At 37.6% G+C, this 19,088-nt stretch overlaps 1 protein-coding gene across 4 annotated transcripts in view; it reads left to right on the top strand.

The window, feature by feature from the left end:
- slc6a2 (solute carrier family 6 member 2) overlaps positions 1-11,027 on the top strand; it is a 44,106-nt gene extending 33,079 nt beyond the window's left edge. For 3 of the 4 annotated variants that reach the window (XM_051655036.1, XM_051655047.1, XM_051655028.1), the window contains 4 exons: positions 768-868; positions 1,171-1,338; positions 3,159-3,230; positions 9,063-11,027. In XM_051655036.1, coding sequence (XP_051510996.1) covers positions 768-868; positions 1,171-1,338; positions 3,159-3,230; positions 9,063-9,230 — 509 coding nt within the window. In that variant the 3' untranslated portion in view covers positions 9,231-11,027. Of the gene's footprint in view, positions 1-767; positions 869-1,170; positions 1,339-3,158; positions 3,231-8,324 lie in introns of all 4 variants that reach the window. The other variant, XM_051655057.1, reaches the window with a different exon arrangement.
- Positions 11,028-19,088: the final 8,061 nt, after the last annotated feature.

Genomic DNA, 19,088 nt, shown 5'->3' with positions numbered 1-19,088 from the left:
TCATTGCAAAGAATGTAACTGGTGAAATTGATAAAGATGGAAGGATGACCAAAAAATCGATCTAAATTTATCTAAATAGTATGAAAATGATTAATTCAGACCAAGGCATGTGCAGTTCTTGCATTAAGAGGGAGGACATTTACTGTATACTCCTGTTGCCATATTTCTGTGTATTACAGAAACTTCTTATCTTACATCTTAAGACTAGGACATAGTATATACTGTAGGTCCTAAGTGACATTGCCATGATTACTAACAGATAAGATAGGATTCTAGAGTTACTGTAGGATGTCTCTGTAATACAGCCCCTGGTGTCATAGAGGTTGCAATCATGACTGAAAGCACTCTCTGAAAATCTAAAGGTCTAAATTGTTTGTTTACATTTAGTGCACTGTTAGGGCAGTCATTTTCATTCTGTAATATTATTACACAATAACTCAAGAATGATTCAAAGCAATCTCATAACTATAAAGATCAGTAACTCCCCCCCAGAGTAAACAAGTACAAAACTGTGTTTCAGAAAATTCAAGATTATCGGCCCTGCATTCCATGACATTGCTTCCTGACTTCCAAAACTTCTCATATCTCCTTCTAATTTGATTACATAACTTTCGAACACAGTTCTGTCTGAGAGTACAGTACAAAGGGTTCAGATCATCCCTGATATTGTAAGAAGAGAGGCCACAATTCATAGAAAGGTCTCACGTGTCTTTTTCTTAAAATGATATCCAGATGCTGCAAATTTCTTTGTACTGTATATTCCTTAGGCGTGGACAGATTTAGTGAGGATATTGAACGCATGATGGGCTTCAAACCAGGAATCTACTGGAGGCTTTGCTGGAAGTTCATCAGTCCAGCGTTCTTGCTGGTGAGTGAAAATGAAGGGGTGATGTCACAGATTATAAAGTACAAACATAACACCCAATGCAAGAAATGTTTTACTTGATTTTGATTCATTATTATTTATCCTTTCTCTGCCACTGTTACCTCACACAACTTTTTTTCAGTGTGTCTGAAGTATTTTGTAGTGGGCATGTGGCTTTTTTAGGACCATGTAATGGTCAGTAAATAAAAATGACTTGCTTAATTTTTGTTATGCTGACAAATTTGATTTTAATTATTTTCTACAGAATAGTGAACCACTTCTTAGTTAGTGTATTTGTTTTGCAGTTTGTGGTGATCGCCAGCATTGTTACCTCCAGTGACCTGAGATATGATGACTATATTTTCCCTTACTGGTCGAATGTGGTGGGCTGGTCCATAGCCTTGTCTTCCATGCTGTTTGTACCCATCTATGCCATCTACAAGTTCCTGAGTATGCCAGGCACCTTCAAGGAGGTTAGTAACAAAATAAATATACAGTGGACCCAGAAAGTAATGTATTTTAATTGGGGCTGTCAGAATGAACACGTTAACACATGCAATTAATTTAAAAAGTTTAACGCGTAAATTTTTCTTAATCGCGATTAACGCATTTACTTTTACGTTAACGTTATTAGAGCATAGTCAACCGGCAAATTAATATTGTGGAGGATGAGAGTTTAAGAGATTTAATGCCCATTGATATGAAAATGCAATCTATGTGGAGACTAGTTCTTTCAGTTAGTCAAACTCCCACTTAGACTTTGGGAAACATTTAGTGTTACTTAAATTGATGATATTTTAGTGCATTTCTATCTTTCTGCTGTGGAAGGCTTTGTTTGTAAAATGTTAATAAAGCATTATATTGTTTTCTTTTCTTTCCTAAGATGAAAATAAATGCATTTTGACAAGAAAAATTTCAGCACTTTCAAAAGTTGTGATTAATTGGGATTAACTACAAAAATTTGATTAATCGCAATTAGAAATTTTAATTATGTTTGTGGGGGCCTGGGTAGCTCAGCAAGTAAAGACGCTGACTACCACAGTGGAGTTGCAAGTTCGAATCCAGGGCGTGCTGAGTAACTCCAGTCAGGCTTCCTAAGAAACCAATTAGCCCGGTTGCTAGGATGGGTAGAGTCACGTTGGGTAACCTACTCGTGGTCGCTATAATGTGTGGTTCTCGCTCTCGGTGGGGCATGTGGTGAGTTGTGCATGGATGCCACGGAGAATAACATGGCCTTCCACACGTGCTACGTCTCCGCGGTAAGGTGCTCAACAAGCTACTTGATAAGATGCGCGGATTGATGGTCTCAGACGTGGAGGCAACTGAGATTCATCCTCCGCCACCCAGATTGAGGTGAGTCACTACGCCACCATGAGGACTTAGAGCACATGGGGAATTGGGCATTTCAAATTGGGGAGAAAAGGGGAGAAAAAAAAATTAAATCGACTGACAGCACTCATTTTAATTTTTTAATGTTTTAAAAATATAAGTATTTACATGTATTAATATTAACAAATGTATGTATTTCATTAGATAACAAAATATCCTATTAGCATCAGCAAACAAATGATGCTAGACTTTTTCCACTAACTTTTCTGAGCCATGCTTGCAATTGCTTTAAACAAAAACAATGTTTCCAAGATCATTTTAGTGGATGAATGAAGTCAGTCCCCCCCATCAAAGTAACGACAAGTGTATAGTTTCACAATAACTATTTACATAGTTCTACAAAATTTTATAATGAATCTTGATAACTGTCTTCATTTTGAACTGTATATCTTCTTTTTTCATTTAAAACCTAACAAACATCTTTATGTGACTTGTTTTGCATGTAAAGTGTGCTTGTGCTATTTTTATTTGTAATAAATGCCACTTGGTTAAATTTTTAAGTGTGAGTTAAGTGTCAATACACTATTTGGGGCCACTATATTCATTTCTGCTAATTTAAATTCAGATTAAGTTCCATATCTGATTGTTGGCTCTATGAATTTATTGTGTGGTCCCAGATTTTAAATATCAGATTCAACTGTAAATGTTACTTTCCAAAGCCACAAACATGCTACTGACATCTGGCTTAGTGCTTAAATACTGTACACTCACATTTTCCACATACACCATTCTGTCTTAAATGTTTTCAGAGATAATCAAACATTTGAAAAATAAAATGGCACATTTCCCTGCGGCTATCTGTTTCTAAGCAGATGATTACGTTTTTGTTTGGATCTGTGCGTCATTATTGCTGTGTGTTTATGCTTGCATGTTCACTATGTTTTCTCAACCTTCTCCATTTCAGAGGATAGCATACTGCATTACTCCAGAACATGAACATCACATGGTGGCCGAGGGTAATGTCAGGCAGTTCACGGTAAGACTCAAGCACAATGCTAATGGTACCATTGCAAAAATCTATTACCAGGACCATATGGATTCTGCTGACTTTTTTCACATTTTCTGCGCTGATTTTGGGGGAAAATCTACATAATTCTGTGGAGCATAATAAAAGGTTTTAAAGCTGTTTTACAGAACTTTTGGGCTCTCTAATGACATCTGTTGTTGACACCTAAAACTGCAAGTAACTTGCAAAGGAACACTGGGTCTCATTCACTAACCGTGTGTTTGCACGTATTTGTGCGTGAAATCTGCGTACAAATGTTTTCACACAGAAATCATGATCCATCAATAAGTTTGCACTAAAATGTATTCTAAATGTACCAAAAAATGTAGGACCTGACCACACGTTTGCACAAACTCCCGGTGTCCTTATAAACATTGAATAAACACAAAATGAATTAAATTATACATACTATATACATATATACATGTGCACGTTTAAAAGTCTTATTATATATATATATAGTCTTATTTAAAAGCAACAAAAATTGTGCATTATAGCTCGAGCTGGGTTCTCTTTCTAACACTCGTTTGGTATCTCACTATGGGAAAGCCTAAGACATGACTGATATCGGAAGCATCAATGACACAACATCTGTCAAAGACTGACAGACCAATCGCTGTAGCAATTGGGGAGTCCCGCCTCCCCAGTATAAACCACAGCTACCTGCAGCTGCCTCATTCTCACTCTCTTCCCCCTGGAAGATTTTCGGGAAGTGGTCCTCAGCAGATGCATTTTTCTTGTGAATTATTGTTAAGCAGTTGTTTGACAGAGCCGCAAGGTAACATCCGGATGCAGTAATTCTTCTGTGTTTGTTGAGTGGCTTTCTTTTTCTCAGTGAGAGAGAGAGCAAAACTAACGTGGTTTTCTCTCTCCGCCTTCTGTGGAAACTCTTAGCACTTCTCAGTGTTTTTTCCCCTACTTTTGAGGGAGGAAAAAGAGTTCACTCACTCTTTACACTGCTCTGTGCTAAGAGGTTTCATGTTGTGGTGGACTTACCGTACCAGACTTATGCCTCTCCTCTCACCCAGGAGAAGAGTTTATGGAGAGTTCTTGAAGCCCGTGCACATGGGGGAAGATGATGGATGACATCTCTTCGGCTCTTCCCCTGCTGTTTTAAGACTAGTGAGTGGGAAAGTGAGACAATTGCTTTTTCTGAATCAGTCCTGGCCTCCGAGTGCACAAGGGGATAGTGCCCCTTCCCCAGTGCAGGCAGACATAGACCTTATTAATCTGTCACAGGGCCGCAATCATACTGTCGCTGGACTGGCTGCTCCAGCCGGTAGGCCCAGGGGCTGTACGAGATCAATACGATGGGAAAAGACTCCCGCTGCTATTGAGAAAGGATGGCAGTGGCTCTCACGCTGCTCAGGCTGAAAGCTGGTGCACATGCATAGGTCATTCCTGGGTTTAAGCCACTGTGAAAAAGGGCTGCAGACTGCAGTTGCTGTAAAACCACCTCTTTTTAAAAGGAGTTGTCATGTTAGCGGCTCAAGGAGAATCAGCTCAGCTATTCGAGGAAGACTCCTCTTTACTGAGCAATGAAGTGATAAGAAACATACCGGTAGAAGAAAGCCATCAGGGTTTTTATTCCTGGTACTTTGTATTTCCCAAGAGAGAGGGAGGTCTCCATCGCATTTAAGATTTGCAGAACCTAAACAAACACCTCAGAAAATTTCAAAATGCTCACCATGTTCAAAACTCATTCTGTCTCATTCTATTTATCACAGAGACTGTTTAACATCAGTAGATCTCCGAGATGATTATTTTCACAAAGACATCTTTCCTGCTCACAGGAAATATGTCAAGTTTGCTTTTCAGGGTATAGTTTACTAGTATGGGAAAATCCCATTTAGACTTTCTCTTGAACCTCGAGTATTCATGAAATTTGTAGAGGTAGCTCTGACAATGTTAAGAAATTCGGGAAACAGAGTGTCTGCTTATCTTGAAGATCTACTCGTATGTGTGCCGTCTCACTGGCAAGCAGGGAGAGATATGAGCACACTGGTGACACATTTGGTGAGCTTGGGATTCAACATAAACCAAGAAAAGAGCTGTCTTATTCCCTCGTAAGAAATAATTTATCTGGGGCTCAAGCTGAACTCTGATGTGTCTCTGGCTGCTGGACTTGATAGCCTCAACAGTGGTCGTGTTTCCCCTGGAATTGTTGAGAATGAGGGAATTTCAGAACTGGACAGCGTCCCCAAGCTTGGGTAATCACCCTCATCGATGAAAAGCATCTCGCCAGAATGCATGAGCACTCTCTGTCATTGGAGAGCCCTGTCCTTTCTCAGGGCATGGTGCACGTTGGGTCCTATTCTGATGAGAAAGGTGGTGACGACAGATGGATCTCTCACAGGCTGGTGTGAGGTAGTCGAGGGCAGAGCAGTGAGGGGAGTTTGAACTTCCGCACTGAAAGAAAAGCAAACTTTGCTACTGACACACTTTGTGAACTTCCAGGAGTAATGAACAGGGGAGTGGATTTGCTGTTCAGGGGGAATCCTCTGTACAGGCAATGGAGGCTTCATCCTCAAGTGGGGAGCCTCATATGGCAGAGATTTTGGCAGATGGCCATAGATCTCTTTGCATTGACTGAAGACATACAATGTCCTCTGTTCTTCTCCCTGGTGGGTGACAATGCACTGCTGGGTGTGAATGCACTAGCCCACCCTTAGCCAGACACAATGCACTATGCATCCCCTCCGCTGAGCCTGATCGGGCCGAACTTGCAGAGAGTAAGAGAGTTCGGACATTCACTAATTCTAATAACGCCGAACTAGTCGAGGAGGCTGTGGATGGCAGAGAAAGCCCAGCTGCTTTACGACCAGCCCTGGCCTCTACCTTTGTGCAAAGATCTTCTCTCTCAAGCTTGCGGGGAGATTTCCCTTCCCTCTCTGCAGAGATTGGCTCTCTAGGCTTGGCCTGTGAGAGGCTAAATTTACATACTTTACATTACCAATGGTTTGCCCCCAAGAAGGATTGAAATGATCCAGAGCGCTAGTGCAACCTTGAAGCTTTCATTGTATGTACCTCAAATGGCGAGTGATTGAACGATGGTGTGCAGATAGGCACGTTGTTCCATACTTGTCTTTGGTGATGGACGTACTGTGTTTTCTGCAGGACCTTTTAGATAAGGGCAGAGCCTTTTCTACGGTTAAAGTCTATCTTACCGCTACATCAACATGTCATATGGGCATTGACTCTGGCACTGTGGTCAAGCACACCCTTGTTTGTCATTTTATGAGAGGCGCTCAGAGGTTATACTCTTTTGACCGGTAGTTCCACCGTTGGATCTGTCTGGTGTCCTGAACACACTGTCTCAGCCCCCTTTTGAATCATTAGAGAGTGTCATGTTAAAGCTGCTCTCTTTAAAGACAGCTTTGTTACTTTCTCTCAAGATGGCCAAGCAAGAGAGTGAATTACATGCTCTATCGGTTCACTCTTTGTGCATGTTATTCACCCAAGGAGGTCTGAAGGTAACTCTTAGACCAAACCCAGCATTTGTGCCTGAGGTGAGCGACTTTTGGGTACATGTCAGTTGGTAGATTTATTGGCTTTTCATCCGTCACGTTTTTCCTCGGCAGAGGAAGAGCGACTTCGTTGCCTGACTTGATTGGAGAATTATCAGCTTTTTTTTCATGGGCTGACTCACATAAGGGGAAACCTGTATCTTGCCAGCACCTCTCTTGTTGGGTGTTGGATGTGATTGTGCTGTTACACTAGCTCTAATCTGCAGCCTCCAGAGAGGTTACGAGCCCACTCCACTAGGGGTATGGCTACACCCTGGGTGCTGTTCAATGGCATTTCAGTTCAAGAGATTTGTGCTGTGGCATGCTGGTCCTCTCCAAACACATTTCTTATTAGTAAATGAGACCGACTGACTTGATTCTAATGTCAGATTTGATTTGGCACTCCTATTCTGTGCATATGGTTTGAGGTTACCTGTCTTCACCACATCACCGTGGAGATCACCTGCACAGCTGAAGTAATGATGTGCTATTTTCATGTTATTATTTTGTTATTCAATTAAATATTTTTACGGATATGGAGTATATATTACTTGCTTTGATGAAGATAACTCTGTTATTTACATATTGTAATATGATTATCCTTGTTTTAATAATATGCTATTCATCCAGCACATTAATGTGTGTATTTTAAAACACATAAAATATCCTAAATTTAAGAGGTGAAACCCGTGATATGGCTGAAATGAATTCAGTGTGCTGAATTTAAAATGTACAGCCTTAGTGGAAAAAGCAACTAAACCGTAATGCAGTATGCACACAAAAGTAAATAAAAACACAAGAGGATTCAATAATGATGGGCATGTAATACATTAAACATGAAAATCATATGCAGAAATATGCAACATAATTACAATAATAAGTCATTTCCTTATTAATTTTTTGTGGCAATAAAGTTATAATGGATGTAACAAAACACAATTAATATGTTTAATAGTAAAAAAAACTGTGCTAAGAATCTAAATCGACACACACACTCTACAGCAATGTTATACAATACTCAGAATTCATGATTATTGCTAAACGTTACCAGAAAACCTATAAACACTGTGCTTACTGACATGACATAAACACACAAGGACAAATGACGTTAAAATGCAATTTCCCTTCAAATCCGACCTGACACCTCAACATATAAATAAATCATGAGTGTAGGTTCACCTTAGTAAATCAGGGCAAGGCAAAAACACAGTTTTGAACATGGATTTTTTTATGTACTCGCTCAATAATTAAATTGAGCCAAAATTTAACCAAAAGAAAACTTCACTAGTGCAGTTTTAAATAAAGCTGAGAGTACTATACTGTAACTAGTATCTGAAAGCATACCCAAATTAACAAAATAAAATGTATAATAGTATAAAACAAAAGTGGTGGGGAATGCATACAATTTTTGTGAATGACTGAGGCTGCACATTACTAATATTTGTCTGTATGAGAGACAACCTGTGGTGAGCATAGCCTTTTCACAAAGAATGTTGTGTCTCAAAGGTATTTTTATATTTTTGTTTTACAATTGTATTTTTTTGTCTTGTTTTTCCAGCTCAGACATTGGTTATCCATCTGATTAAGGGGCCAGGTGGGAGTGCCCTCTCAAATGCTACTTGAATTCTGGAGAAGATATGGTGTGTGTGTGTGGGAGAGAAAGGTTTCTTCAAAGGTCTCTTACCAAATGAAAAGTGTCCCCTGAGAAAAGGACAGAATGAAGCAATGGCTATGTGCATTTCTCTACACCACACACACTGTACTGTCCAGACTGCTCCATTTGTGTTCAGTTGTGGATTTGAGTTTATTTTATATTGTAGGCGAATTTAATGTTGTGCCTGTATATCTTTTTTATCATACACTAAGGACTTAATCATAACACACCTCAAAAGACCTAAAATAAAACTCCTCAAAAACTGTATTTATGGAAAATACAGGTATTTTCCACTTTTTTTATTGATTAAATAATGATTGGGTTGTACTAGTTTTACTTTTATGACGTTATGGATCATTGTTTGCGAAAGCGTATACAGAAAAACTCTACAGCTATATTAAACATTATATAGCTGGGAAATTGAGTGTGTTTACCGTATATGGAATACAGTAAGTGGGTATAACAGGTTAACTTACACTGTATATTATCCCTTGATATTCCAGGAGATCTTTAACTCGATATAGCAGGTTTGGAGGGTTTTGTAGTCATTGCTCTAAATTGGGGTCCAGCTCTGTGTGTTTCTCAAATTTTACCTTGTTTTCCAAGAATTCTTTTTTTTTTTTTTTTTTTTTTTTTAAACAGCTGGCTTTCATCAAGGGTCCACTGAGGATTATCTCAAGAACATCTTTTCCTTTTTTGACACACCTCACAAAGCAGACATACACCACTGTTTCAGTGCCTTATCTAGCCATAAACTTCCTGCCATTAAGTCACTCGTCCTCATGTAGAGAGTGCAGGGATGTTCACTGAGGAGAGAGCCTCAATAATCTCCATGACAAGGGAACTTTATACTTGTAGCTTTCAAAATAAACCGAGGCTTGTTCCAATGAGCTGCCTCATGTAGAGCTACAGGGCTCTTCATTCTTTCTTTCTTTCTTTTTTTTTTATGTAAAAGGGATTTTATTTTATTTTTTTCTGGTCAATGGATAAACATTTTAAGCTTTATTTGCTTATGACCTTTGCTTAGACCAACAATTATTATTATACTAACAAATGTTATTACAGGACAAATTTGCTATCTAGGGGCAAAAAAGTAAAAAGTTTTTGCCCTTTCAAAATAATCATTTTTGTATCGATTCAAAATCAATAGAACAAATACACAGAACAAGTCAAGGACTCGCTGAATCACATTGTTGAAAGTTCAACTGACTGTTTACAGCCTACTAGTGCTCTGAAACACTAAGCAGAGGTTTAGCTTATTTAGTTTCAATTCTGTTTGACATGACAAAAGTTCCATTCAAAATTTTCGAATCCAAGAAATACAAAAAAATGTCAATTTCCACTATACACTGTCAAATGCTGTTCAATTAATTGAGCTTTTGTGCTACAGTTCCATTATCATGTGATCTGTTTGAACATTTCAAGCCTTTTCTATGGGTATTTTGTGTGTCATGTGTTCGCATATAGGTAACAGACTATGTCTCTTTGTTTTCAAACCAGTCAAAATCAATGATCTGTCTAACCTATGTGGTCTTTGTTTTGAGATGACAAATAGATTTTGTGATTCGCCATGGCTTTCTCGTTTGAAGGAAATGTTTCACCAACATTCTTTAGTGCCAAAATTAACTCCAGTTATGGCATCACTGTTTGTTTGTGTTTTATTTATTTCTGCATAGTATCCATTAAAATACAAAACAAATTAAACATGGTCACTGGTAGGATGCAAACAACATATGTGGATTATGAAATATAAAGAGATACAAACATATTCTTTTGTTAAATATCTAATATTGTATGTATCAAATTCTTTATAAAATGTGAATGTAAAACATTTTAAACATAATGTGTCTATTGTTATATCATGCTGTGTGATGTTAGTAAAGATATAAATATTCAGAGATGTATTATTAAGTGTAACCGGAAGTGACGTAGCCACATGAATGTAAACAGAGCAGCTCTGGCATTTCTGAGCGATGCTTACAGAATACTGTGTACAAATACAAATGTGTCCTTTTGATTGTGAGTGACAATTATATGTGGAAAAGTCAAAATATGCACATTATAACAATAAAGTCCTTTCCAGTACACACAGACAGACAGACAGACAGAAATTTGTTTTTTGTCTGCTCTTAATGGAGCTTTTTTTGTTATTTTGTTTTTAACAATACAAACTTGACACTGCATACCAATTTTGTGTCACCCTTTAGAAATGCACATGGACTTTTCTTAATAGTCCTTTTGTCATAAACTGAAAAATAGACTATATACTGTCATCACAGGCTGACAGAGCCGTTTTTGTGTCTTTCTCTATAGCATTCTACTTTTGTGTGTGTTCTATTTACTCGTCTCTTTGCCGGGGCACACTGAGGTTATACAGAAGCCAAGCATGTGTCCCAACTCTGCCACATGCTGTTTAAATAATAATATGCCCCTTGGTCAGATCATCACCTGGACTGGAAAATTATCCTGTTAATATCCACTGACCATCCAACAGTACTGTTGAACAAATAGCCTTTGCCAAACAGAAAATAAACCAAGATTGTATTGCAGGTCTAAAATCGTATTTGGGCTCTGTTTCAATCCCTAGTGAGATGCCTTGGTGTCTACTGTCTAGCATTCTAATGAAATGGAACCTCAGCAGGCCCACACGGAATCCGCACACTTTTTTCACATTTTCTGTAATGATAGTGGGGGAAAGCCTGAGGAATTCAGTGGAATGGATTAAAATATGGTAAAATGTTAGAGTTTAGTGTATTATTCTCTTTTTTGATAGCTGAAAGCATTATCATATTAGTCCAAATAATTAAGAAACAAACATGCAAGGGGATGTGTAGAATTTTATGAATGATGTGCATTCAGCTTTGCTCTCGGATTCTGAGCATGCCAGTAATTTAATTGAAACACTCAAATAGGTAGCAGCTGGCAAATAGTGCTCACATTGGATTCCAATAGTTTGATGCTAGCATGTTGCAAATCTAAAATTTTCATATTCTAAGAAAAAAAAAAAAAAGGCATAGCACACAAATAATGGATGAGATTTTTACTTAAATGGAACTATATTAAAATTGTAGACGAAGATGTTCAGTGAGTTTGTCACAGTAGCTGCTGATTTATTCATAAAGGTATGCTGTTTTAGTTTTTGTTTGAGACCATCTGTCAGACACTCAGCAAATCATCCAAATAACAAATAGCTCTGATCACACCACATAAGAGGTCATCTAAAGTGAAGCATACATCTGCAAAGCAATCCGTTGACCAGTGGTCTGATGTTATGACTGGAGGTTTTCCAGAACATGTAACTGTTAGCCACATCACTGTCAATTCATTGTTTATTATCAAAAACTTGATGGACAGTAGCCAATCATTGGTCACTTTCTCAATCACTGGCATATACTGTATGATCATTAATTGACTTAAATTGATCCTAATCAATTACAGTCATATAGTAAATTCTGGAGTACACATTATTGAAGTGGGTCCCCACAAACACAATACTTATTTTTAAATATTGCCTCACAAGATCAGAAATACTCACACAGAATAATGTCAGTATTTGCATGAAAACAAAATAGGGCACAAACAAATAGGGAATAAGAAATTTTATAGTTTCTGTTTTTTTAAATTATTTATTTATATTTCACCATGACATTTTGGGTTTACACTGTGCAAAGAGTATGTTAGTCACAAAGCATAGTAAAGTTGTAGAGTTTCTGAAATGACAGAAAGGGATTTGGAGTATTTCTGTCTCTCTTTCCTCTCACTCAGACACACGCAGTGCAGTCTTACAGGACAAATGAAACAAATGTGCCCTTGGCATGGTATTTAGAAATAGAAGGTTTTAATGATTTGCTTCTTCAAAAAAAAAAAAAAAAAAGGAGAAAGAAAAGGGAACAAAGCCAATGCATATGAAAGACAGACAGACATACCCAGGAGACAGCAGGAATTAAGGGCCTGAAAGGAGATTATTCTGCTTCAGTTTGTCTAATCTTGGGAGAGAAGATAATGAATGAAGGAGAAAAAACAACAGGCTACTGTTTTCAACAATTAAGAGATGGACACAGACAGTTAGAGTAAAGCAGATCCCCATTTATGGGGACACAAAGAGGGAAGAAGAAACATTTAGAAAAGGAGACAGAAATTAAGAGAATAAAGAAATTGAACCAGAAGGAGAGTGTGTTTAAGGTAAAAACTCCAGAATATACAGACTGCAGTCAGAGTTGAACTTTAAACTTTCCTTAAAATGCCACTCAGCCACAAACTAGGGAGCCTGGAGGCTCTGTGAAAGGTCTTTCTGCAACCTCTCAAATGTGTCCTTAAAGGGATAATTCACCCAAAAATGAAAATTCTCTCATCCTCATGTCATCCCAGATGTGCATGACATTCTCTCTTCTTCTGAACACAAACAAAGATTTTTTGTAGGTCCATACAATGCAAGTGAATCGTGATCAGGCCTTTGAAGCTCCAAAAATCACGTATAGGCCACATAAAAATAATCCATAAGACTCCAGTGGTTAAATCTATATTTTCAGAAGCGATATTATAAGTGTGGGTAAGAAACAGGTCAATACTTATTTATTTTCTATAAATCTCACATTCTAAGAAAAAAAAAAAACTATATATAGCTAAAGTGTGAATTCTAGGTATTTGAAAATTGGTCCAAATGTTTTTAACAAGCTGAACAAATTTGACAAAATTGATGCCTGAATAACCTGAAATGGTTAATATGCTTTGGGCTATACAAACCATTATAGTCTGAGTGTGTGTTTATTATATCGTGGCGGTCTGACGAAAAACACGTATCTCCAAAAAATTAAAAAAAAAATTAATAGCATACAGTGCATCTGGAAAGTATTCACAGCGCTTCACTTTTTCCACATTTTATTATGTTACAGCCTTATTCCAGAATGGATTTAATTCATTATTTTCCTCAAAATTCTACAAACAATACCTCATAATGACAACATGAAAGAAGTTTGTTTGAAATCTTTGCAAATTTATTAAAAATAAAAAATGAAAAAAAATCACATGTACATAAGTATTCACAGCTTTTGCCATGACACTCAAAATTGAGCTCAGGTGCATCCTGTTTCCACTGATCATCCTTGAGATGTTTCTACAACTTGATTGGAGTCCACCTGTGGTAAATTCAGTTGATTGGACATGATTTGGAAAGGCACACACCTGTCTATATAAGATCCCACAGTTAACAGTGCATGTCAGAGCACAAACCAAGCCATGAAGTCCAAGGAATTGTCTGTAGACCTCCAAGACAGGATTGTATCGAGACACAGATCTGGGGAAGGGTACAGAAAAATTTCTGTAGCATTAAAGGTCCCAATGAGCACAGTGGCCTCCATCATCTGTAAATGGAAGAAGTTTGGAACCACCAGGACTCTTCCTTGAGCTGGCCGCCTGGCCAAACTGAGCGATCGGGGTAGAATGACCTTAGTCAGGAGGTGACCAAGAACCCGATGGTCACTCTGACAGAGCTCCAGTGTTTCTCTGTGGAGAGAGGAGAACCTTCCAGAAGAACAACCATCTCTGCAGCACTCCACCAATCAGGCCTGTATGGTAGAGTGGCCAGACGGAAGCCACTCCTCAGTAAAAGGCACATGACAGCCCGCCTGGAGTTTGCCAAAAGGCACCTGAAGGACTCTCAGACCATGAGAAACAAAATTCTCTGGTCTGATGAAACAAAGATTGAACTCTTTGGCCTGAATGGCAAGCGTCATGTCTGGAGGAAACCAGGCACCGCTCATCACCTGGCCAATACCATCCCTACAGTGAAGCATGATGGTGGCAGCATCATGCTGTGGGGATGTTTTTCAGCGGCAGGAACTGGGAGACTAGTCAGGATCGAGGGAAAGATGAATGCAGCAACGTACAGAGACATCCTTGATGAAAACCTGCTCCAGAGCGCTCTGGACCTCAGACTGGGGTGAAGGTTCATCTTCCAACAGGACAACGACCCTAAGCACACAGCCAAGATAACAAAGGAGTGGCTACGGGACAACTCTGTGAATGTCCCTGAGTGGCCCAGCCAGAGCCCAGACTTGAACCCGATTGAACATCTCTGGAGAGATCTGAAAATGGCTGTGCACCGACACTCCCCATCCAACCTGATGGAACTTGAGAGGTCCTGCAAAGAAGAATGGGAGAAACTGCCCAAAAATAGATGTGCCAAGCTTGTAGCATCATACTCAAAAAGACTTGAGGCTGTAATTGGTGCCAAAGGTGCTTCAACAAAGTATTGAGCAAAGGCTGTGAATACTTATGTACATGTGATTTTTTTCATTTTTTATTTTTAATAAATTTGCAAAGATTTCAAACAAACTTCTTTCACATTGTCATTATAGGGTATTGTTTGTAGAATTTTGAGGAAAATAATGAATTTAATCCATTTTGGAATAAGGCTGTAACATAACAAAATGTGGAAAAAAGTGAAGCGCTGTGAATACTTTCCGGATGCACTGTAGAAAAACTCTTTATTCTCATAAAAAATCTTACAAGATACTTGCTAAACAGACAGCCTGATTAAACATCTTTTCATTGGTCATTTCGATGCACAATTCAAACAGTAGGTAGAGATCATTTGGCGCATTCTGTCTATGGTAAAAAGTAAAAATTGCCAAAAGTGGAGATACATATTTTTCATCGGACAGCGACAATATTTCTAACCACATTAAATGCTTTTAATATGCACCAATTATATGATTTTCTCAGTGTTGTTATGCTATTGAACAGAGAAAACAGGCTTCTTGTAATCAGTTAGCTTAATTGCATTACCTTTCAGTATTGTAAAATAAAACCCATCTAGTTTTACGTTGGTCTAGGCATCATAGCCTACAGACTCTGGCTTTTCTACCAGTGAAAGATTTTTGACAAGATTCTGCAGTAGGATACTCAAGGTTGAAGACACTGGTCAGATCAAAGAGGAAACAATTTTGTTTTTATTAATTGTTATTAATTATAATAATTACATTTAGTAAATGTTTAAATAAACGTTAATAGTGCTTCAGTTAGAATACAGACTATAGTAAATCCCAGATCGTCAGTGCAGCTAGTGTTTCCCATAAGACTATATCAGCTGAGAGAAACACCAAATAAACCTACAGAAGTTCTATGATTTCAGCTGCATGATATCCTTTATTTCATTTTATTTGTGTTTTGGCCATAACAGAGTTATTCCACTCTGTATGTCCTCTACTGATGAGGAAGAGAGATTACCTGTTCTGAATTTCCACACTCTGCTCTCCCAGCACTCCCGATACAGGAAGATATTCAGTGCTGATAACACATTCTCTCTGCCTCTTTCCCTCTGTTTGTCTTTCTCTCTCTTGTCCTCCCCCTCTTATTTATCTTATCTGCTGTGGTCTGCCCTGCTTAATGCATCAAAAAGGTCAAAACCACAAACTTTCATCAAATTTGCTTAATCAATAAAAGTCAAGCTGGCTCTCCACAGACAGTGGGCTAATTGCAATCCCTCTGCAGATGTAATGCAATTAAAGAGCTCAGGGACTTTTTAAAGTTCTCTTCATATTGAGGGCCTTGTTCTCTGCTTCTAATCCAATCGCTGAAGACTTATCCATGTGACCACATTTATAAAATCTGTAGTTTCTGTTGACAGCCAGAGAAGACCTAAAACCACCAAATGAGACAGAGAGTGTATTGTTGTCAGAAGAAGATTAATTCAACATTCTGCAAAAGCCAAAATGAAAAGCAATGTTGATAACAAGAAATGTTCCATAGCAGTAAATCAGCTCCTGGTAATTCCTCTCATTATTTTTAATTACACAGATTACAGTACACCATAAAGGCAGTAAATAATTTTTTTTTATTTAAAGAGCATTAAAAAACCTTAACGTGCAGCACCAAGACATTTGAGATCCATATGAGCACTTCCTGAGAAGGTCAATTGGAAGACATCAAGCATGAGCTGATGTTGACACCAATAGATTGAATATCACCAGTCACATCCCTTAAAGGGATAGTTCACCCAAAAAAAATTAATTCTCTCATCGTTTACTCACCCTCATGCAATCCCACGTGTATTACTTTCTTCCTTCTGCTGAACACAAATGAAGATTTTTAGAAGAATATACAATATACAACTCCAGTGGTTAAATCCATGTCTTCTGAAGCGATATGATAGGTGTGGGTCCTTTTTTACCTTAAAATTCTACTCCTGGCCCAGTAGGTGGCGATACGAAGAATTTTAATGGCCAAAAACAAAAGAAGAAGAATGTGGAAATGAAAGTGGCGATTTATAGTAAAAAAAGAACTCAAATATTGATCTGTTTCTCACCCAAACCTATCATATTTCATCTGAAGACATGGAAATAACCACTGGAGTCTTAATGATTACTTTTATGTATCTTTATATGTTTTATATTCACTTGAATTGTATGAAGAGAGAAAGTCAGACACATCTTGGATGAGTAAATGATGAGAAATGTTTCATTTTAAGGTGAACTACCTCTTTAAGTCACAAATGGCATATGTTGTTTTTAGGTGTTAGCGAAAGGTGATCTACTCCTGGCTTTATCAGATTTTAAACAATTCAATTTATCCAGGTTTGCTCTACTGATGAAATTAGTATATTTTCACAAATGTAAATATTTTTTTATTTATTTTTTTAAAGTAAAAAATTAAAGGACACAAGTGAAGGGGAACTGCCCAACAATATCACTCAACCACAAAAATTACTTAACATAAATTTGGTTTGTATAAAATGTTCTTTATAAAAATGCAACATGGTTTGTATTTATATATGAACAGAACATCCTCTGAGAATGTTTTTTTCATTATGATGAAAATGTTTACATACCCCCAAGATCTAAAGCAATGTAGCTAAATTTTATTTGTCATGGTTAGTACCAAAGTCAGGTTTAATTCTGTACAACCATGCGCATTTTGATTTATGAGACCTTCTCGCAATTTTATTATAAATAAATAAAACAAAGGTTCAGCTGAGCTTAGTATTAACTTTCTGAATGGCAATATTCATTATACAGTCTGCTTTCATTGCTATTTTCCCTATGGAATAACATCTGCCAGTGTAGTAACTTTTTTTTGTAAGAGTGCATCTCTAAATGTTAGAGAACAGGGTCATTGCAGGGCATTTCCTCCCTTAACAGGGACTATTTGGGGTGTAACGTAGGAAGCCAGGAATCAATGGTCTTCTTCAGTATAGAGTAAATATTCCCAATGGTTATTTTTGTTGGAATGTACCAAGGAAGCAAAACGAGAATCGAGTATAGAGTCTGTATAGTCCAGCTAGGGTGGATCAGTCACTTGTCAAAGTGACATTGTAAGGTCGAGCACAGATAACTGAATTTGTATCGCATGAGGAATATGGAAATTTGTTTTTTGTTAGATCCTAATATTCCATTCAGTTTCCAGTGAGGTGGGCCAAAATGTTGCATGTGCAATAGTACTGCAGCTCCCAGATAAGTCTTGTTGTCGAAATCCAGAACACTGGATGTACTATTACTTTTTCCTCCAAGCCTGCATTAAAAAACAAATATTCAAAATACGTATGGAACACTTTACTGATAGTGGCAATGGTATGATTTTCGAAATGGGGCTACAGAGGGGCCCTTCTGTGCAGAGGGGACAAATCATAATAGCATTATTAATATATAATGTGGATTTATTTAATATAGTGTACTATATACAAGATAACAAAAGAGTGAACAAAGGGGAAACAATGAGCACCAACACTCACCACGAAACAGCCTACAAAAGGACAAGATCTGACTTGTACAAAGAAGACCACAATTCAAAAACTCATACGTATTTATTTCTAGCAATTTAAAACAAAGTGACAAACTTAAACTTAGAACACTCTGTGTTTCTAAATGCTCTTAAGCAATGTCCTTTTGTTTTAAATTCTCAAGAATTATTATTATTATTATTTATTTATTTTTATTCCAAAAATTTCATTCAGCTAAACAGTAAGCCAGGGGTGTCTGATTTCCAATATGGCTTTCCCACTGGTTCCCACTACTGAGTTTGTTTAATTGTGGATTAGATCACTCAGCACAGATTTATTTAGACAGTATTGCACAATCTAAACCCACTTCACTAGTAAACAAACTTGCTCTATGCTATCCAGCATGATACACAGTACAGTATGCAATCTGCTGTACCTGTACCTGACAGGCCAATGTTAAAGTCAAGGTTCTGCTGGTTAGGATGGTCCATTCAACGCTGTGTATTCTGACTAAATATTTTGAATACTTACAAAATGTAAGTATTCAAATATTAAATCGCAAGTATTCAATAGCTAGTGGCATGAGTAGCAGTATGCATTTTCCCAATTACTCTTACTATATTACTATCTTAAAATGGCTGAAATGTTTTTTGTTTTTTTTTTAAACAAAATTCTCCCCAAAAAGGGGAGAAATTGTAACAATTAAATTAAAATAGTTAAATAAAACAAAATTTAAATATCTTCATAATCTCACAATAACAGTAATAATGTGTTATTATGAGATTTCTTTGTAAATCACGGGTGTCTAAAAATTAAGCACAGGTGCCTTTAAGAGCACTATACTCACTCCGAACTGCAGAGCCCTTGAAGTGGGTACTCTGAAGGAAACATGGCATTACTGTATGAATGTATCCTTTGCTAACAGCCTTGTGGAAGGGCCCTCTGAGAAAAGA

The sequence above is a fragment of the Myxocyprinus asiaticus genome, chromosome 2 (genome assembly GCF_019703515.2).
Source record: "Myxocyprinus asiaticus isolate MX2 ecotype Aquarium Trade chromosome 2, UBuf_Myxa_2, whole genome shotgun sequence".
In the NCBI taxonomy this organism is placed as follows: domain Eukaryota; kingdom Metazoa; phylum Chordata; class Actinopteri; order Cypriniformes; family Catostomidae; genus Myxocyprinus; species Myxocyprinus asiaticus.
Note: the sequence above shows the minus strand (reverse complement) of the source record. Positions and strands in the feature narration are given on the sequence as shown.